Source organism: Aphidius gifuensis, linkage group LG1 (assembly GCF_014905175.1).
Source record: "Aphidius gifuensis isolate YNYX2018 linkage group LG1, ASM1490517v1, whole genome shotgun sequence".
Taxonomy (NCBI): domain Eukaryota; kingdom Metazoa; phylum Arthropoda; class Insecta; order Hymenoptera; family Braconidae; genus Aphidius; species Aphidius gifuensis.
The window spans coordinates 409,859-431,644 of NC_057788.1; the positions used below are offsets into that span (position 1 = coordinate 409,859).

General features: G+C 26.2%; 3 protein-coding genes across 4 annotated transcripts; 2 read left to right on the forward strand and 1 right to left on the reverse strand.

Annotated features, from left to right (window-relative positions):
* The first annotated feature begins 669 nt into the window (after positions 1-669).
* On the forward strand, positions 670-6,632 carry LOC122860660 (transcription termination factor 5, mitochondrial). Of its 2 annotated transcripts, none has more exons than XM_044164565.1 (7): positions 670-1,094; positions 1,170-1,303; positions 1,367-1,688; positions 1,756-2,177; positions 2,247-2,468; positions 2,554-2,886; positions 5,183-5,554. In XM_044164565.1, the coding sequence occupies exons 1-6, from the start codon at positions 771-773 to the stop codon at positions 2,849-2,851; spliced, it is 1,722 nt and encodes a 573-aa protein (XP_044020500.1). In that variant the 5' UTR covers positions 670-770; the 3' UTR covers positions 2,852-2,886; positions 5,183-5,554. The 2 variants fall into 2 exon arrangements, with proteins under 2 accessions (XP_044020500.1, XP_044020499.1); XM_044164564.1 differs by lacking the exon at positions 5,183-5,554 and adding an exon at positions 6,126-6,632 and having other exon boundaries at positions 679-1,094.
* Positions 2,882-5,471, reverse strand: LOC122860662 (protein kinase 4). Its single transcript, XM_044164566.1, has 3 exons — positions 4,859-5,471; positions 4,685-4,760; positions 2,882-4,407 (listed from the first exon to the last, which is right to left on the reverse strand). Exons 1-3 carry the CDS (start codon positions 5,469-5,471, stop codon positions 3,423-3,425), a joined length of 1,674 nt encoding a protein of 557 aa, XP_044020501.1. The 3' UTR covers positions 2,882-3,422.
* Positions 6,633-12,015: 5,383 nt separating the features above from the next.
* LOC122860659 (receptor-type guanylate cyclase gcy-12) lies at positions 12,016-21,703 on the forward strand. Its single transcript, XM_044164563.1, has 20 exons — positions 12,016-12,298; positions 12,820-12,956; positions 13,406-13,778; positions 14,098-14,261; positions 15,865-15,991; positions 16,059-16,211; positions 16,281-16,605; positions 16,671-17,020; positions 17,086-17,324; positions 17,397-17,582; positions 17,690-17,770; positions 17,849-18,022; positions 18,081-18,240; positions 18,309-18,458; positions 18,534-18,705; positions 18,769-19,274; positions 19,349-19,619; positions 19,725-19,736; positions 19,817-20,382; positions 20,490-21,703. Exons 3-20 carry the CDS (start codon positions 13,439-13,441, stop codon positions 20,810-20,812), a joined length of 4,299 nt encoding a protein of 1,432 aa, XP_044020498.1. The 5' UTR covers positions 12,016-12,298; positions 12,820-12,956; positions 13,406-13,438; the 3' UTR covers positions 20,813-21,703.
* Positions 21,704-21,786: the final 83 nt, after the last annotated feature.

Genomic DNA, 21,786 nt, shown 5'->3' on the forward strand with positions numbered 1-21,786 from the left:
AATAAATATGCATTTCTTGTTGCAGCAAAAGTACCACAACTTCAAGTAAATAAAGATGATGAAACCTCGCGTGATCGTAAAGATAAATTGTTTTGTGATTGTTGGAATAAGAAGCAAGTCAATAAAAATTAAAAAAAAAAAAAAACTTTCATACATAGGTATACGAAAGTAAATTATTTTTTTCCACAATTTATTTTTAAATTTTAAACTATATAATAATTAACAAGTAATTAATGAAAAAATATTTTATCATAATTTTAATTTAAAAAACATTATACAATATAAACAATTATTATTATTATTATTTATTGTTAATTTGTAGCAGAAATACAGTTAAAAATATATTTAAAAAAATATCTCATTGATTTTTAGAGACACGTATTCAGTGACAAATGCGGAATCGAAATTAAAAATCAAGTTGTCGCAATCGAGTAACTCACTTACTTAAATACATAAATTTTCATGATATATTATTGAATTATATTATATTTTTTTTCATATATAAATTGTATATGTTTAGATGAATAAATAAACAACGTTATAACTATTTGTTAATTATTTATATAATTAATTATTCAATTCAATTCAATTGATCTATCTTATCGACTAGGAAAAAGGAAAAAAAAATTAGTTTGTTATTTAGCTGAAAGATGGACAAATAATTCCATGTTTAAAATGAAAAAAAGAGTTGGAGTAAATATTTATAGTGTTATTGTTTATATTATTATTTAAATTAAATTGTAAATATTTAAAACAAATGAATAGTTATAATGCAGTTTTTAAGAAGAACAAATATACTGTCAAGAGCAAAAATGAAATATGACAATCAAATAAACTGTAAAATAATATTTAGATGTTTAAATTCTAACCTCAAATTGTTGGTACCAGATGAAGAAGAAGAGAGTAATAATTATACAATAAATCATCATGTTGATCATCAAAATAAACCATCATCAACATTTGCAGATTATAAACAATTTATAATACAAAATTTAGGAGTTGATGAAAATGAAGCAAATATTTTAATTCATCGTAGTAATAAATTTCTTCAAATTCCATTGAAAACAATTGATCATTGTTGTCATATTTGTCGAGTAAGTTGTTGATTGATATTATTTAAATTATTAATATTAAATATTTTTTATAATGACAATTTAATGAATTAACAGATGAGAAATATTGATATGAAAAATGGTCTAACTGATATTAAATTTTTGGAATTAAATGAACAACAATTGGAAGAAAGAATAGCATCACTCAAAGAAATGGGAGCAATGTACATAACAACAACCATGATCACCAGGTAATTTTAATTATTTAAATAACCATTTGTAATATTAATTGATAAATGGAACTTTAATTTTAGATGTGGTGGTTCTTCCAATGTTGCATTGTTCAAGGCATTTGCTGAAATTCCAAAAAACAAAAATATTTGTCAAGAGCTTTATTCAATTTTACATGATCCACCTCATGATGTACCAAAACTAGCTTCAATAAGTGAAACGTTATCAATAAAAGAATACAGAAAATTAATTATAAATCACTATATCAAATGGAGACTTGAATTTCCATCTGATCAAGATAAATTACTTAAACTTGTTACTTCAAAGCTATTGTACAAAAGTTTTGCAAATATTAAAAATAGTTTTGATGTACTACATTATGATTATGGATTACCAATTGAAATTGTAAGTTTGGATTTTACCCATTTTATTTGTCATTTAAAATTATATTTTGTAATTATTTATTTTACAGATTAGAACAAAAAGATGTCTTGAAAATACTTGTGCAATTGATATGAAAAAAATATTAAATGAATTAAAAACAATTTGTGGTTTATCAGTAAAATATTTGTTGAATCATTGGCCACAACTTCATAAAATGAAATATGAAAATGTATCAATGGCAAAAAAGTTATTGGAAAAATATAATTTTACAAAAATACAATTAGAAAATTGTCCAGAAATATTATTAGTTGATGTTGATAATTTAATTGATGGTATTGAGGCAATAAACAATCTACCAGAATTAAAAGGATTAATCGATCATCCTTTAATATTGCAAATTGTTTTGACAAAAGATGGTATCAGTAATAGAATTCATTATCTTAAATATCTAGGCTTTGCATCTAATTTTACAATTAAAGTATTAGGATCATCACTCAGTAAATTTGACACGTAAGATTATTTATTTACTTAATTGCTCTGTATTAATTTATCAATGTAATTTAATTTAATTATCTTTAGATACTTGAAAGACACAAGAAGCAGACACAAAGATAAAGAATTCTTTTTAGATTTAGCTAAACAAATTGGAATTGATTTTGTAAAATTAAAAATTGAATTAAAAAAACATCCATTGTGGAAACGTGCAAATGTTATGTCAATTTACGGTACTCGTAAATATTTAATGGACAATTTTGACATTCAAGATGTTCATCAAAATTTGCAATTGTTATTATATTCGAGGTATGAAAAATATTGTTACTTTTTTATTTATTATTATTCGAAAAACACAACAATAAGTATAAATATTTTTTTCCATTTTCAACAGAGAAAAAGTTGAAGGTATATGTATCGATTTAATTAAAATGAATGAATCATTGAATCAAGAGGATCGTTATACATCTTGTCAATTATTGGCTTTGTGTATTTATGAAATTGAAAAAGCGTATCATTTTACTGGTGAGGGTATTTGGGAGTTGACTCGTGAAATTCAAACAACCCCAAGATATCAACAAAATGAAGAAGAAGAAGAAGAAGAAGAAGAAGAAGAACATGAAAAATATTTAGAAGATCCAAGAGTTGCTGGTGGTGATGCTACTGATGCTGCTGATGATGTTGATGATTAAATAATAATAATAAAAATAATTCACAAATAAACGAGGTAAATAATTTTTTATTTATTAATACAAATAAAAATTGATAATTAACATTAAATATGCTCGGACAATCCTCAAATTATTATTTTAATTTCATCAATAATTTTTTTCTATATATTTATAAAATTATCATTATTATTAATAATTATCAAAACTTGTATCAAACACACACTTTTTTTAAACTTAAAATTACACTTTATTTTTTTTTTTTAAATTGCGTTTAAAAATAATATTAATAATAATAATAATCATAATAACAATAATTCGCATAATAGATTTAAAAAAAAAAAAAATAATAAACAATAACGTCTAGAAAATGTTGAATCAATGATGAGATAATTCATTTCTTTGGTTTATTGCCAAATTAATATATTTTTATTTTAAAAACTAAAACTAGAAAAAATATTATCTAATGAATAAATGAATAAATGTATGAATGAATTGATGAATTGTTTGATTATATATAAAATATCAAAGGCACGACGTTATTGCATAATAATTAATAGCTAATAATATGTTGCTCGCTTAACGAGGGTCCGAGTTAATTCAAAAAAGGTGGAAGTTGAACGTAATTTTGGTGTTCAGTTGGTTCACTTTTAACAAGTACCTGATCTTTTATTGATCTAACTGATGGTGGTGGTGAATGCATGCCATAATCATTTTTTTGATGAATACCCGTGTCTTGTTGTTGATGTGTTTGATAATCTTGATCATGATGATATTTATCAGGTGGACTAAGTCCAGCAACATAATCAAGTTGTCCTTTATTTCGAGCATGTTCATCTTCAGACATGCTATTATTTGTTGGACCACCACCACCGCCACCACTACTACTACCACCACCACTGTTACCACCACCACCACCTCCAACAACAACAAGATGATTTGTATGTGATTGTGGTGAATGTGCTGAAATCATATTTTGATAATCAGCACGTGTTAAGGCACTTTGTGATGATGATGATGATGAAGGTGGTGGTGGTAATGGTAATGGTGGTGGTGGTGAATTATTATTGTTACTTGTTGTCATGTAATCTTGATGTACACGCATTGTATTTTGACCAGATGTTGAAAATAATGATGTATCATGTTGTGGTAACATTGTTGCATATGAATATGAGCCATTATTTGATGCACCACCAAATGTACTTGAATATGGTGAACTTGATGGACTTAATAAATTTAAATGTGGTGCTAAATCATAAGCTGGTGAATATGCCCATGCATCTGGTGGTGTTGATGCTGCAACACTTGTTGATGTTGCAAATGGATTTAAACTATTATTTAATGATGTAAATGAACCAGTTAAACCTGGACTTGGTGAACCACCTGTCATATAACCAGCTGTTTTACGTGGTGGTTCACGTTTTCTCCATTTAGCACGACGATTTTGAAACCATACTTGAACACGTGATTCTGATAGTGCAAGTTTTAATGCCAATTCTTCTCTGGCAAATACATCTGGATATGGTGCACGTTCAAATGCTCTTTCAAGTTCTTCCAATTGATATGCAGTAAATGTTGTTCTAAATAACAAATTATTTTATTTAAATTAATATTTTTAAATATATATAAATATCTATATTTTTAATATAATATTTTTATGATAAAAAAATACTTGTCAGTAACTTGTTTTGTTGATTTTTCATTTATTTTTTTTTCTTGGAAAATAGTTATTTTTTTTTTTTTTCAAACTTATCAGTATTTCATTATCACAAAATATTAGTTAAAAATATTTATCATTATACCAAGTTAAACTTCTTCAAAATACCAAAAAAAAAAAAAAAAATTTATTTTATTTACCTTGTTTTTTTCTTTTTAATTCCATTGTTATCTGTCTTTTTTTTTGAATCTTTTTTGGCTGGTTGAGTCTCGTTGGCTATTGACAATAAATAAAAAAACAAAAAAATAATATTATAAATTTGTTTTTTAAAATGAAAACAAAAAAACAAAAAAACAAAATAATTAAAATTTTACCTTGAGTCATTGAATTAATTGTATCGTCAGTTTTTCTTTTCAATTGATTGACCATTTGTAAATTTTGTTGCAATGACGTTGATGTTGGTGTAACAACAGTTGATGTTGATGTTGTAACATCTTGTGTTTGTGACATTGGTGCATACATTCCAGCTAATTCCATTTCTTTTAATTCTTTTTGTTGTTGTTGTTGCTGCTGTTGCTGTTGTTGTTGTTGTTGTTGTTGAACTTGTTGCTGTACTTGTTGTTGAAGATGATGAGAATTTTGATGATGAGAAGTTGGTGATGATTCAGATGTATCTAATTTATGTAAATGTCCACCAGGTGGTATTAAATCAGCTGGATGATGAGTACCATGAAGACCAAGCATTACTTGAATTGAATGAACACCGGTAGCACTTCTGACGCCTCCACCACCACCACCACCACCGCCAAAATCCGAAAATATTGAATCATCAAATGGTGTACCATCCATGATATAATTTGCATCAAAATTATCCACCACTTGATTGTACTGATGATTCTCCACAAACGAAGAATCAATATCACTGTTCAAATAATTCCTCGGATAATCCAGAAGAACTGATTGCCAAGAATAATCGACGATGTTCATGAGATTTATATTACTATATTCACTTCACTATTTATTTTTTCAATAATAAAAATCAACAATCAACACAATTATTTTAAAAAAAATTATCAACTTTTCAAACAATTTAATTCAATCAATCAATAAATTAATTAATTAATAATAATTAATGTATGTATATATTTGATTGATGAAATTGGGTAGAATAGGTGAAGAGTGTTATTTGTTGCAGGTCGTCGTCGCGTTAATGGAATCTCAACCAATTGCTATCAATTGTTGGCCTGGTTATGATTAATTTTGATTAATTTTAAACAAAGTTAACCGAGTGAACTAGTTGTGTTCTCATTTATTGCAAAGTGTCGTTGTCTCTTGCTAAACAAATATGTTTTTTTTTTTTTTTTTTTTTTATTATAATTAAATTCACCGTCGTTAGTTGATTGGCTTGTCTGTCAATTTATCAATTTATCTATTTTATTTATAAATAGAAAATATATTTTAATTTTTGTAATGTGATAACAATTGATAATGATGAATTTATAATTTTTTAAAAAAGTTGAAATAAATTTATCCGATTTATTTTATTCGTGTTATACTGTGAACGGTACCCGTTCATCTATACTGCGAGTACTGATCTCTAATGACCAGACAACTAACTCACACACACGTTTATATTAAAAGGATGGCTGGAAGGCACCGCCCACGTTACCACAGTAGATGACGAGTTGGGCCAATAGGACGAGTGTGCTGGTACAACGACGTTATGCTTTGGTGCCTTGTTGCCTTATGATGGACATTTATAAATACATGTATATACATTTATACATCACGACCCGATGATGATGATGATCATCATCATCATCATGATCATGATCGTGTACAAGCTACAAGCCATATTTTTATGATGCCAAATGATGACTGAGGAGATAACATATGCGGGTTTTGCTTGCTTACTTACTTTGAATTTTCTTATAATACTTTTTTTTTTGTTTTAGCAAGACTGTTTTTATTGTTGTCCATCAGCATTGATTGAAACATTCTAGATCTGAAATTAATTTATCATTTACTTTTTCTTCTTCTTCATGATTAATTACTGTAATCTATTAATTAAATATTTAAATATCGAGAATGATAAGGAACCATCTCGACTGCTTGACAATCTGATACTGGAATGACAAACTCGTTGTTCAACAGACCAGGGCCTTCAATGAATGCCAGTAATCGTCAGGAATTGCCTCGAATTGGTCCAATCAAACTACCCCCATTCATACATTCCGCATTATTAGTTTATGGATCATCATGCTTTTTCATTTTCATATTATTATTATTATTCTAACAAGTGCTAATTTAAATGATTAATTAAAATCTGTCTTATTGACCAGTTTAACTTGTGTTGACTATATTCAATATATACATTTGTCAGCTGTCTCTTTATCTTTATATTTATATATCTATCAATTACACCTGTATGTTATGTTGAATAAAGCACGTGGTCTTGCTTCATAATAATTATTAATGAAATCTAATGAAAAATAAAATCAAAGATTGGCTTATGGATGTTGCAAAGGTGAAAGAAGGCATGTTCATATGATGATGATGATGATGATGATGATGAATCCATTGATACATAATGTGATTATTAGTTGTTGTTGCTGTTGTTGTCGTTGGTTGTGGTGATGATAATAAAGACACTGAGATGTTTATGACTTTAACTGGACTAAATGGTTTTTAACTCGATGTGATTTTGCCGACGAACCAAGTGAATTGAACGAATACGAACTAAACTCAACTCAACTAAGCTAATCATATCACATTACTGGGCGTTATTAGCCGAGGCACGATATAAGTAAAGGTTCGGTGATGCCAGACTGCAGTACCGGGTGGGTCGCCTCCTGCACTGACCCACGTTTTTTTTTTTTTTTTTCATTATTTATTTTTTTTCTATACATATTATTTTTAATTATTTTGTGTTATCATCATCACCATCATAATCATCACCATCATCATTTTGATTATTATTAAAAAGATATAACTTTGGGAGGGTTAAATGTCATTTGAGCTATTAAAATAATTGTGTTTCAAATATTTTTTTCCCTCAGTGTTTTTTTTTTTTCTTTTCAATTTTTCATATTACGTATATTACTTGTTACAGAGTGACGTGTGTGTGCGTGTTACCATTTTTTTTTTTTTTTTAAATAATAAAGCGGGAAGAATAAAGAATAAAAAAAAAAAAAAAATGATGAGAGTTTTAAAAAAATGAGATCTGTTTGAATGTTGGTTCAAGTTGACAAGAGTTAAAATATCCCGCGCATTATTAAACTCCCACTTGAATAGCTTGCGCAAAAAGAAGGAGTACCTGCTGATGGCTCCTCCTTTTTATTCTGTTGCTCTTGCTCTTGCTCTTGCTCTTGGTCCCCTTCAAACATTAATAATAATAATAATAATAATAATCATGATGATGATGATGATCATCAAGTCATTGCGTGAATCATATTGAATATATCACGATTTATAAATTATCACCCCCTGGCCTCTTTGTCCTTCCTGTTGATGACCCTTTTGCTTTTTTTTTATTTTTTTTTTTATAATATAAATTCTTTCATTTTTAATATAAACAAGACAAACATACTAAAAGTATATACATATTGAAATTTAAATTTGTCTATTGTCTTGTAATTTAAATCTTGGTTTTTTTTTTTTTTTTCTTCTGTTGTTTATTCGTTGCATGCGTGTGATATACAGAATAAAAAATAAAAAAATAAATGCTCTAAAAAAAATAACGGAATAAAACCCGCATAGCTGAGTGGAAGAGTCTCGAGCCTGCCGGTCAATTCAGCGAGTTAAGATCAATTGAACTAAATTGTTTCAATTGGATGTAATTGCACGAAGGCGACGGGGAAACCTCCGGTGGACTTTTATATCTCAAAATAAAATACACTACATATTTTATCATTATCATTATTATTTTTTGTAGCATTATATTATCAATAACTCTTTTCATGAATATACAGTATAGATAAATTAATATTAATAAATAATCTCAATCGCACACAAACACAAACGATTGTAAAAGAAAAAAAATAAAATAAAAAAATGTATTTTTAGTTGAAATAATGGTTCGTGAGAACCACCCGCACTTAACTCTACATGAAGCACCAGCATCAAACAACTAAAATCCAAAATTTCATGTATATTTCTCACGAAATATTATTTCGATTGTAAAATATTGTTACTTTTATAAAAGGGGATGATATTTTTATTGTCAATGACAAATATACAAGTTGATGTGTGTCCCGCATGTATAAGGTGAATCTTGGACATCGTCGTCGTCATCGTCATGATCATCATATAGGGATGCTTTTTTTTTTTTTTTTTTTTACTTTATAGTTTATATACCTTCTTTTTCCCTTTTACCTAATTTTTTTTTTATATTTTTTTTGTTATTATTATCTAGTTTGATTCGTGTCATAAATAGCTTATGTCGTTTCAATATAAATAATAATGTTCAACGTGTTGCTTCGATGACCCTGCGGGCGGTCCCGTTTTCAATATATAAATACATTTTTATATATAAACAGATCCTTTACCTGCATCTTGACACCTTGTCCATAATATTATTATTATTATGATTATTTTCTTTACATGGATAATTGCTGAATCGAAAAATCGAAATACGCGCGCCTACATGTTTTATGAGAAGTGTATGAAAATTGAAAAAAGATATTCAAAAAAAAAACATGCAATGAGTTCTTTAATATTTTTTTATGATTTATTAAAATGCAGATATTTTGTTAACAGTATGTATACATGAAAAAAAAAATGATAATGTAAATATATTGCAAATGCCACGAAATTATATGAAATGATAAAATTTAAAAGAATGTGCTTTTGTGTATCGTGGCTCCCGTATTAGGACCATATGCTTTTTTTTTTCCGATGATTCCCTTGATTATATATAAATTTGTATTTAACTATTTTTTGTATTATATATATTTTATGGTGGTCTCGGTCATTTTATATTTCTATGAAATTCTATAAAATCTTGAGAGCAGAGAGACAGACACGCGACCCGCAGGATTCTCCAAAATTTTACCACAATTTATTATTGTTATTATCAATCACTCAATTACTTGATCGTGAGAATAACTGTGTCATTATATAATACTCTAAAATTTATTTCTAATTTATTTCTAATTATTTTTTATAATAAATAAATAAAAATTTGTTGCTTTTTCGACAGACGATTCTATGCATAGAAATCGTTTCTATCGACAAGTGCTTTTCGAAATGTCATGTTTTCGAGCTGTTGGTTTTTTATCAACGGGTTTTTTATTTTTTTATTTAACTTTAAAGTCAATAATAATTATTGACCTTTTAGTTTTCTATATTGTTTTCAATTTATCAAATTTTATAATGAAAATATATTTATTACTATTTTGCAATCAATTATACATTTTTTTTTTTTGTTTTTATTATTTTTTTTATGGAAATAAATGAGTTTGGTAGTAAAATAAATAACCAAGCTATATCTAGCTAGCTCATTCACATATTACGTGGGTTTTTTTATTGCTTTTTTTTTTCAATTTTAAGTTAAAACTGACGGATATATATTTAAATTCATGATTTCCTGATTTTTAAAAAAATAATTTTCTTGTAATTTTCAATGTTTTCCAAATAATAAATAATTTTTTTACATGAAAACATAAAATTTATATATACAGTAATGAAATTCGAATGATAATATACATATAAATTGTGGTATTTGCAAAAAAATATAGTTATAAAATAAATAAATTATTGATCTTGATAGCCCACACTTTTTTTTTTTTTTTTCGATATTATTATCATCATCTTTCTTGTGTTTTTCATTTTATTATTTTTCAATATACATAAATATATAAATTTTCAACACGTGTGGCCTTGAGAAGTAGCATAACTAATATCACATCAACATCATCATCAAAATATATATATTTGCCACCTCATTTCCACCTGTCTGCCTTGTAGATTATTTTTATTTTCATTTATTATATAAAGCACAGTTGTGACTCATATTGCTTTTCCCTCAATTTTCTTCATCTTGTGTCAAAATCAGAAATACAAAAAAAAATATAAAATTTATATGTGTTTACAGTATATATCTTACAGCATAAAATACATTTTATTTTATACAGTTATTTACTACTTAAAAAAAACAACAATAAATTAATTAATTACATTTATATACGAGTTTAATTATTCAAAGCACAAAAATTTAATTATAAAATAATTAATAATTACGTGTAAAATATTTGGTATTAATATGAAATTGATAAATAAATATCTAATTGATGTCAACAAGCGTAGTATATATACATGCAACGCCTGTTTAGTTGTAGCAAAATCGATTAGGTCATATTCTCCTTGTTGAAATAAACATATATAGATACAGCTGTTGTAGATGCCCTACGAGTCATCCCTCTGCCTTATTGCCCCTTTGCTTCTTTGCCCTTCTATTAAATTATTAAATCCCCCAAATTTACACTCAACTCATAAAATGATGGTCTGTTACATTTCGACAGTTTATCTTGTCGAAATTTTCCTACCGAAATTATGTCAATAAATTAACAAAAATTATTAATCAATTTTTAAATTTTTACCTCTAATATTTAATAATTATAATAATAACAATTTACGTAACAATCAATAGCTAGTTGGTTGGCTAAAAATTTAAAAAATTAAATTGAAAAAAAACTTGCATATATTAAATTTAAAAAGGTAAAATTAATTTGTTTAATTGCCGCCTGAAAATGTCATATGAATTTGTTAAATAAATGAGTGCACCTTTAAATAAACTTGTATAATTTTTTTGTCAATTTTATTGTTCATATTATTGCTTGACCTTTTTAATAATTTTTCTTTCTTTTATGTACACAATTCAATTAAAGTTGTTTTATCGATGTCAATTAAATAATCATCAATTATTTATTGACAATTTTGGTGGATGAAAATATATATAAAGTTGATAGCCCAGTTGTCATTGTGTGGGTTAAAGAGTCGTGAAGTAGACAAGTGCTGCAATATGAGAGTATTAACAAAAAAAAGGGTGCTAAACTTTTCTTTTTTTTTCTCCTTTCTTTGAAAATATTATCATGCATGTAAAGTCGTATGTGAACAGAATAAAATTTATATACATATCATGTATGATTGTTTGAGGAAAAGTATTCCAAGAAGCTATCATTGTCATCATCATTTTCATCATCATCATCATCATCATCATCGCCACATAGCTACAGTATTATATATGTACCCAAGAGAATTTTTGCTTGGCATATATCCCGGGCGAATGTCAACGAAACGCGTGCGCGCACCCCTTTTAGCCTATTTTTATTTTTTATTTTTATTTTTTTTCCCCTATAAATGTATATATATCTATCTATCTTTCTAGCATGTACCAAACTCTACATCCCTCTGACTTGACCCTCTCTGTTTTGCTAGAAAATCGCGCGATACTCTCGCAGTCTATGCACCACCACCACCACCACCACCACCACCACAACCACCACTACCTACTTTTACTACTACTTCTACTAGTACTGATAATGATGGTGATGCTGCTGGAGCTTGAGCTGGAGCAGATATCGTCATTGTATACATGAAATTAAACTAGTATTGAAATCGCGCGCGCCACGGTTACAAGCTCTTGATAAAGTTCATCACACACAAATTTGTTGTTTATTTATTTATTTAATTGTTTGTTTATTTTTTTTTCTTTGAAAATATTATTTGGTTGTTTGATGAATAATGTTTATTATTGATAAATTTTCGTTGCACCTCAAAGTATCATCAGTTGCAATTTTAAAAAAATGCTAAAAGTATAAACAATTTCATTGATAATTATTTTTTCATTAATATGTATTTCATTGTTTATAGCTGTAATTTATTTTTATATACATGTTGTATGCTGACAACTAAAACAACAAACAAAATATTAATTCAACACTTGCACAGTGTTTTTGATGATATTATTTTGTGAATTAAAATTATTAAAATCAAGTCAACTATTTTTATCCATCAAAGAAATATATTAAATTTGAAAGAGAAAAATTGGCAATTCAATATGATTCTTTATCACTATATCAACAGTACCAATTATTATTATTATTATCTTAGCTTTTTTCCCTCCTTTTTTAATTTTTTTTAATTTAAATTTTAAATTATAAAAATTGCATAATTATAAATGGATTTTTCATTTACATTATGTGATTACAGTATATATTATTTCAAAAGAATTTAATATTTTTATAATTTTTCATAAAAATGATAAAGCTTGCATGACTTTTAAAAATAATTTTCTTTGATGAATTATGTCTTAAATTAAATATTGATATTGTAGGAAAAACAATTAAAAAAAATAAAAACATGCTGTCAAGATAATAATTTAATATAAAAAAAAAAAAAAATTATTCTATATTTTTATTTTCATCGTTATTATTATAATTATTATTGGAACACGTGACGAACGACTCTGAGGTAATAATTTATCAATATTTATTTAAAATATCAAAAAGATAATTAGCTATATAATGAAATATTTTCTTATGTTTAATATTTTCGTTTCAAGTCATGATATTGCCTATATATTGAAAATCGATCTATATGGTTATTTAACTGTCGCATAAAGCAACATTAAACATTTTATCAAATTTTTTTTTATTTTTTTATCTCGTTGTAATTACTTTTGATGATACTCAAGATATAGATATATTTACAGACATTACATTTTTCTATCTTTATTATTTTATTTTCCCATAAAATTTGTCATTGACTTTTATGAATCGAAAAAGAAAAAATAATATAATAAAGATTAGAAAATACACCAATATCCAAGTCGTATTATAATTTTTATTTTTTATGTTAAATTTCAAAATGACAATATTATGTATAATCAATCATGAATTATTTTGAAAAAAAATTTACAGGTAAATTAGTGGTTGGTGAGGTTGGACGGGCTGATGGCCCGTAGCCGGCTTCACCAGGACTGGCTCATCCTCAGTCTAATTCTGAGTCTATCATCAGCAATACCACCACCACCACCACAACCACCACCACAAAGACCAATTATCACTAATGCTAATAGACTTGTTGTTGATGATAGTAATTTAATGACATCAACTTTTTCAACGATGCGTAAAAATATCACAAAAACAACATCTGATGTTGTTATTTTTTTACGTGACAATTGCAATAATAATACTAGTAATAATTATAATAATCAAGACAATGAAATTATCAATTTTCTTGGCTCTTATAAAACCAATGGAAAGCTTAGTATTGGAATTCTTCAAAAATCACGTTTGTATATTATTATTATTAATTTTATTTAAATATTTTTATTTATTTTTTAAAATTAAATATACATATGATGACATTGATGAATCATGCGCCACTAAAAAATAGATATAACGATTACAATTTAACATTGACATAACGAGGCATTGCTCTCATTTAGTCTCATCGATTTTCAATTCACTTTTTACATTTTTTTTAATGACTTTAATTTCTACTGTTCTTGAACTTTTATCCGTTTTTTTTTTTACATTATTATTATGTACTTTTATTTTATAATTAAATTTTATGTAATTATTTAATTTTTTTTTTTATTTTTTGATAGTTGCATGTGAATCGAAATCATGGGGTCTTGGTGCACTTGTTCAAGTTTTAGAACAATCAACAACAAAAGCACTTATTGCGGCTTTGGATGTAAACACCTGTCAAGTTGCTGAGAGGCTTGCATTTCTCTGGAATAAACCATTACTAACTTGGACCTGTCAGACAGTGAGTTAATCATTTATATATTCAAAATATATTTTACCTATATTGAAATTGATTTTTCTTTTTTTTTTTTTCCTCATTTATAAAATCATCAATTTAAATTCAATAATTATTATTATTATAAAAAGAAAATAATTGTCTGACAAACACGTAAAGGAACCAACTTGAAACGGAAATTAGAGCAAATCATTTCCGCATCAAGTTTTATTCTTCTTGTCACTCATTTTATTTTTTTTATTTTTTTTTATTTCCACTATAAAATCTTTACAAATGCTTTACCATTATTATCATTATTACTATTATTATTATTATTATAACTAATAATTCGTGTATAAAATGCAAAAGAGAAAAAGTAAAAATTTAAAATTTAAAATTCAATTAATGCTCTTTTAAAAGTTCATTTTATTTTCAATAATATTTTACTTGATTATTTTTCTTACATAAACTCTGATTCGTTTTATTTTTAAAAAATGAAAAAAAAATGTTGAAAAAGTTTAAAACTATATAAATGAAAATATAGGTATATTAAAATAAAAAATAAAAAATAAAAAAAAAAAATGTTGCTTTTACGATAAATTTATAATTAAATTATCATAAAAACAATCAAACTTTTATGATGAAAATATCGGAAAAAAGTTATATAACAATATGAATAAGGTGAATTTAATTTTCACAATGATTTTTAATGTAATTACTATGCTTTTATATAAAAACAAAAACACGTGTTTTTAATTTAACAAAGTGGCTTTATGGAAATAATAAAATAAAAATAAAAATAAAATCAAGTAAAGACCAACAAGAAAAACCACAACAACTATTTTTTTTTTACTTTTTCAGCCCCCTTGAATTTTATTTGCTTTTTCTTCTTCCTATATTTCGAAATTATTTCAACTCAAATTTCCGCATAAATCACATTCATTGATCGCACACAAAGACAATATAACTAAATTTTATTTTTTATATTATTTTTATGTAAAAAAAAAAAAAAAAATTCTATAAGATTTCAGATTCATTATTGTTATTACTATTATTATTATTATTTTTACGATATGTGCAAAAATAAAGACAACAGAGAGAGGAGAGACAGAGAGAGAAATAAAAAAAAATTTCTTTTTCGAAATAAAGCTCTACATGTGTGTGTGTGTGTACACAATTGACCTTGATAAAAAGATTGAAAAAAGAAAAGGATGACTTGAAAATATGTATTTTTTTTTTTCATAGTAAAAAAGATAGTAGTAACATAATAGTAATAGTAGAGAGATAGTAGTGGTAGTAGGGGTTGTGTATAAAATTTATTGCTTCTATTCATCATAGACGCCAATATAAATTATATGACCCTTATGTTTTTATTTTTTTTTTTTTTATTTATTTTTTATATTATTATTTGAATTGAGAAAAAAAAAATAAATATAATAATAAGTGACCTAGTTTTTTCATCAACTTTTTCATCTTGACTTTTAAAAGTATAAAGTCAAGCCTGCTTATTTATTGTCAAGCCCGAAAAAAACATTAAATTATATATATACATGCTTTTTTCATTGACATTTTTTTCAAATATCATTAAATTACAAGAGTCAAATTAATATGAAAAATTTTAAAATTACAGAAAACGTTGAAAAATAATGAGGCAACGTCAATGATAAGACTCACTCCGTTTCTCCCGATTATTGCTCAAGCTTTGTCAGAATTATTTTTACATTTTAAATGGAAATCTGTTGCTGTTATATCAATTGGTAATTATTATCATTGAATTTATTAATTATATTTCATTATATTATTTAATTTTATTAAAAATAAAAGATGAGGAACCATGGCTAAGCTTGGAAAATTTAATAATTGGTGCATTGAAAAACATTGGAATAATACCTCGTCACCATGCAATTATTTCACGTCAATCAACTTCACAAGAAATTCATCAATCACTTGTCTCTCTTGAGTCTATTATTTCACGAGGTAATATTTTAATATTTATTATTTAAACTTGTCATCATCATTATCATTAATAATTTAATTTAATTACAGTTATTGTTTTGTGTATACCTGCTGATGATGAAGAATTTATATCTCGTATTTTTAAAAAACTTGAAACAATATCAAAAACAGACAAATCACTTTTTATACTTGTTCATCCCGGTGGACCTGAACTTTTTTTACCACCATCTTCAACAACAACAAAAATAAAAAGTAACATTGAAAAAAGTTTATCTGACAATTCAACTAGTAAAAAAGTATTGTCATTTGCCAATACAACATATGAAAATAATAGTAATAATAAACATCAAAAATTTCCTAGAAAATTTCAAGGTCACATGAAGAATCTCATGGTCTTTTTATCATTTGATAAAAGGTATTATCAAAAAAAAATAAAAATAATATTTCTAAAATAATAATTCAATCTCCCTTTTATTTTAGATACAACTTGGAAGAAATTTACAATGGAACAAATGTATATCATGAAAAAAACCTGATTGATTATTTAAATGAATCATTGGGAATATTATTAAATGACAGCAATAATAACAACGATAATTTAAATTCAAATAATAATAAAATGTTTACTTATGCTTTACTTGATTCACGTAAATTTCTAAACAATGTAAATAATAATAATAATACTGATGATTACAATTGGCAGCCACTTGTACAAGTTATTGAAAGTTGGGATAATTTAATTGTTCAAGAGCTTGTAGTTAATAATAATCTTACTGATGAGGAAATAATCCTTGACCCAATCAACTGTCTCACGGATAACGATTGCAAAGGTATTTCAAAACAAGTTTATATACTCTTGAATATTATAATAATTTTCAATTTATTATTTATTCAGATGAACATGTTGATAACTCTGCTGATAATAATAATGTTAATAATAATAATAATTTACCATTGAGAACATCACATATTGTTGCTGTTGTTTTGGTTTGTCTTTTATTGACCCTGTTGATAATAATAATTGGTATATTAATTAGAAGACATCTTATCAACAAAAGAATATCAAAAGGACCATTTAAAATAATTTTAACAGCTTCTGATTTTGTTTTTCCACATATTGCTGATGGTCGTAGAGTAAGTATTTATTATTTAATAAATAAATCAATAAATAGAGTATTTATATTAATTATTTGTTAATTAAATTAGGTTGATGAGGGTATAGAAGCAATGTTGTGTTGTTGGCTACAACAACTACAAGAATTTGGTGGTCCTGAAATTGAAAAGCCTGATTTATTACAGGGTAGTGTTGGTTCACTCAAGCCACATTTTAAAACAAGTACAGGTAGTTTGTCACGTCTTAATATAGTTGGTGATTCTCGAGCAAGATACAATGTGAGTTTAATATTATTCCCCTTTGGCATTATTATAATCAACGAGTAAAAATAATATCCATGCTTGGAATAAATTCACTTCCCCTCATTCAGTAAATTCATTTTCAGGGTGACTTGGTTCAATTGAAGGAGGTCCCTTGCCAAACAACATTTGAGTTAAAAAGCAAAGCCATGGATGTTTTAGTCATGGTAAATTACTTTTGAATTAATTTATCTGCTCCCTTATATCTCATTTTATTTATAAATTATTTTATCTTTATAATATAGATGCATGGATTACGTCATGAGAATTTAAATCCTTTTATTGGATGTTTAACTGAACCGTCTCGTCCTTGTATTGTTACTGAATATTGTTCAAGAGGATCACTTGAAGATGTTCTAGTTCAAGATGTTAAATTAGACTGGTCATTTAGACTTTCACTGCTAACTGATCTTGTTCGGGTAATAATAATAATATTTTAATTTTAAATAATATATTAATTTTCCATATGTATAATAGGGTATGAAATATTTACACAATAGTCCAATTCGTGTACATGGATATTTAACATCAAGAAATTGTGTTATTGATGCTAGATGGGTTTTAAAAATAGCTGATTATGGATTACCAGCATTTTATGAAGCCCAAAATATTGTCATGCCTGCTAAAACTGCTCGAGGTAAAATTGTTTCGAATATTTTTAAATTGTCAATATTTACATGTAATTTAATATTTTGTTTATTATAGATTTATTATGGACAGCACCAGAGCTATTGAGACATACAGCTCTTCGTAAAAGAGGCACACAACCAGGTGATGTCTATAGTTTTGGTATTATTATGCAAGAAGTTATTGTTCGTGGAGAACCATTTTGTATGCTAGCAAGATCACCAGAAGGTAAATATTTTTATTATTTTAATAACAACAACAACAACAAGTTGCTCAATGTGTTATTTTTATTTTCATCAATAGAGATTATTGAAAAAGTTAAAAAACCACCACCATTAATAAGGCCATCAGTATCACATCAAGCAGCTCCACCTGAAGCAATAAATATCATGCGACAATGTTGGGCTGAAGCAGCTGAAATGAGACCTGATTTTAATGCAGTTCATGATCTTTTTAAAAAATTAAATCATGGAAGGTATACTAAAACTATTTTATTAATTAAATTAATTATAATTTTGCATTGTTTTTTTTTTAATAGAAAAGTAAATTTTGTCGATACAATGTTTCAAATGCTTGAAAAATATTCAAATAATTTGGAAGAATTAATACGTGAACGTACTCAAGAGCTTGATATTGAAAAAAGAAAAACAGAAGAAATATTAAATCGTATGTTACCTGGTTCAGTTGCTGAAAAATTAAAATTAGGTATGCCTGTTGATCCAGAAGAATTTGATGAAGTTACAATATATTTTTCTGATATTGTTGGTTTTACAACAATATCAGCAAATTCAACAGCATTTCAAGTTGTTGATTTATTGAATGATCTTTATACATGTTTCGATGATACAATAAATGCATATACTGTTTATAAAGTTGAAACAATTGGTGATGCATATATGGTAGTTGGTGGTTGTCCAGTTAGAATACAAGATCATCCATCACAAATTGCAACAATGGCACTTGATTTATTACATCAAAGTGGCAAATTTAAAGTACGACATTTACCAAAAACACAGCTACAACTTCGAATTGGTTTACATACTGGTAAATTAAATTAACAAAATATATCATCAACATATGTATTATTAAACTTATTATTTTTATTATTATTATTCAAGGTCCATGTTGTGCTGGTATTGTTGGATTAACAATGCCAAGATATTGTTTATTTGGTGATACTGTTAATACAGCATCAAGAATGGAATCAACTGGTGCACCATGGCGTATACATTTGAGTCAAGCAACACGAGATCGTTTGACTCAAGTTGGTGGTTATCATATTGAATATCGTGGCTCAACTGATATTAAAGGTAAAGGAAAAATGCCAACATATTGGCTACTTGGTAAACAAGGCTTTGACAAAAAATTACCTACACCACCACCATTTGGGTGAGTTTTAATATTTTTTTCTCTCTTTTTTCCATCTTTTATTTCTCATAAAAATATAACAAAGTTTTTTCGATTTTTTACACTTGGAATTTTAATATATTTAAGTGATGATCATGGGTATGTGTAATGATTAAAAAAAATTATATAAAATAATATTTATTATTAGTATTATCATTATGAAATTTTGATAATTTTAGATTGGATGAAAGTTTGATGATAAAAAAATCAGCAAGTACTGAGGATTTAAAAGTTACAATTGAAAATTTTGATAATTCAACTAAATTGCCACAAGTACAAGTACAAGTACAAACAACAGATGAATGTATTGATGCTGATGCTCCAAGTATATCATCAAAAGATGAAGATGAAAATTGTAAAAGTAATTCTTCAATTTCAACAAATTCAAAGTACAATGGTGCAAATGGTGGTCTTGGTGTGGTTGCATCAGATTGTGCTGGTGTTATAACTAAAAATGTTGTTGTTACTGTACATGACGAGAAAGACAAAGACACATCAGTTATCACAACAAATAATAATAATAATAATAGCAGCATCAATACTGGCATACAATCAGCATCAGCATCAAGAGTTGCTGCTGCTCTTCTTGGTTCTTGTGGTGCTTCAACAACTTCACTAAGTTCAATTGTAACAGCAACAACTGCATTTCGTAATTCATCAGCAAGACACAGACACAGAGTCTTTAATGCTGATGATCTTAGCTCACCGTACAATCACTACAGGCGCCTATCACCCAACGAACATGGTAAGTATTCAATAATAATAACAACAAATACTTTTTCTGTATTATTATTGAGAAAAAGAGAAAGATTGAGACCTCTTTAAAAAACTTATTGATGAATAATACAACAGGTAAAGGTTCAAGTGGACGAATGCTCAAACGACAATTTAGCCTTGATCGTGCTGATGAACCATCAATATCAATAATATCAGATTCAATAATGTCAGCAGCAGCATCATCAAGAATATCATCACGTTTATACAAACAAAATAGTGCTGGAGCAGCAAATGACTTGGAAAAAATTGAAGAAGTTGTACAACTTAATAATAATAATAATAGCAATAATAATCCAGCAACTGGATCATCATTATCATCATCATCATCATCACATCATCCACCTTATCGACATGCTGCCTCTATGTCACTATCTGTTGAATCACTTACAATGCGTTAATTAGTTATCTAATATATTATTTAATAATAGCAAATAATCAAAAATCATGAAACCTGAATATCATTGAATTGTCTTGCCATTTAAACAAACTACCTCCCTCAATTTCACACTGACTGTTTGTTATAATAATTAGATAAATAATAATAATACTAGCTGATAGTTTAATTTAATATAATGAAAAATTATTTGTATACTTTGTAAATAGTTTTTTTTCTATCGGCCTAAGTGTCAGTCGTAATTTCTGATGATTTATTTTAATGAAAAACGACTTGTTGATGTTAAAAAAAAAAATCAATTAATCATAATTATATACTAAAATAATAACATACAAGAAAACTGTTTAACTTTTCAATTAAAAAATATATATATATGTGTTGTTTACTAATTGAAAGAGTTATATTATTGTGAGCAATAATAAAAATATGAAATTTGTGCCAAATGTACAATAAAATAATTATACTGATAAATGAATTTTTAAATGACAATCTATTGACGATATGATAAAGATTAAAGACAATGTGTTGGTTTATAAATTATAATTAATAACTGTTTTTCAATGTGTACCTGTATTATATTGTCAAAATATATATCTGTTTTTTTAAATTAATGAATTTGTTTGTTTTAAATGTATAATAATAAAATGTGTCAATTTTACGAAAATCATATTTATCAATCAATTGATTGTTTTAATAATTAATGGCAATCATTGTGAACACGACGATAATAATAATAATAAGACTTAATAATAAAGTGAGCTTTTTTTTTTTTTTTATTGTTTAATTTATTTTCACTTGAGAAAAAAATAAAACCAATCTGTGTTATAACTTATAGTTATTCTCTCTTGAATTTAAATTTAAATGTTACAAAAAAAATAGAAAAATGAAAAAAAAATATGTTTAAATTTATAATAATAATAGTTGTTTGTTTATACATGTATAATTGAATAATAAAATATGTAAATGTGTATAGTATCC

Coding starts and splice junctions, on each gene's coding strand:
- LOC122860660 (XM_044164565.1), top strand. CDS start 771: ATGCAGTTTTTAAGAAGAACAAATATACTGTCAAGAGCAAAAATGAAA. Junction 1,095..1,169: donor ATTGTTGTCATATTTGTCGA/GTAAGTTGTTGA, acceptor ATGAATTAACAG/ATGAGAAATATTGATATGAA. Junction 1,304..1,366: donor ACAACAACCATGATCACCAG/GTAATTTTAATT, acceptor CTTTAATTTTAG/ATGTGGTGGTTCTTCCAATG.
- LOC122860662 (XM_044164566.1), bottom strand. CDS start 5,471: ATGAACATCGTCGATTATTCTTGGCAATCAGTTCTTCTGGATTATCCG. Junction 4,761..4,858: donor AATTAATTCAATGACTCAAG/GTAAAATTTTAA, acceptor TATTGTCAATAG/CCAACGAGACTCAACCAGCC. Junction 4,408..4,684: donor ATTAAAAAGAAAAAAACAAG/GTAAATAAAATA, acceptor TTTGTTATTTAG/AACAACATTTACTGCATATC.
- LOC122860659 (XM_044164563.1), top strand. CDS start 13,439: ATGGCCCGTAGCCGGCTTCACCAGGACTGGCTCATCCTCAGTCTAATT. Junction 17,325..17,396: donor ATATTGCTGATGGTCGTAGA/GTAAGTATTTAT, acceptor TAATTAAATTAG/GTTGATGAGGGTATAGAAGC. Junction 19,275..19,348: donor TCGAATTGGTTTACATACTG/GTAAATTAAATT, acceptor TTATTATTCAAG/GTCCATGTTGTGCTGGTATT.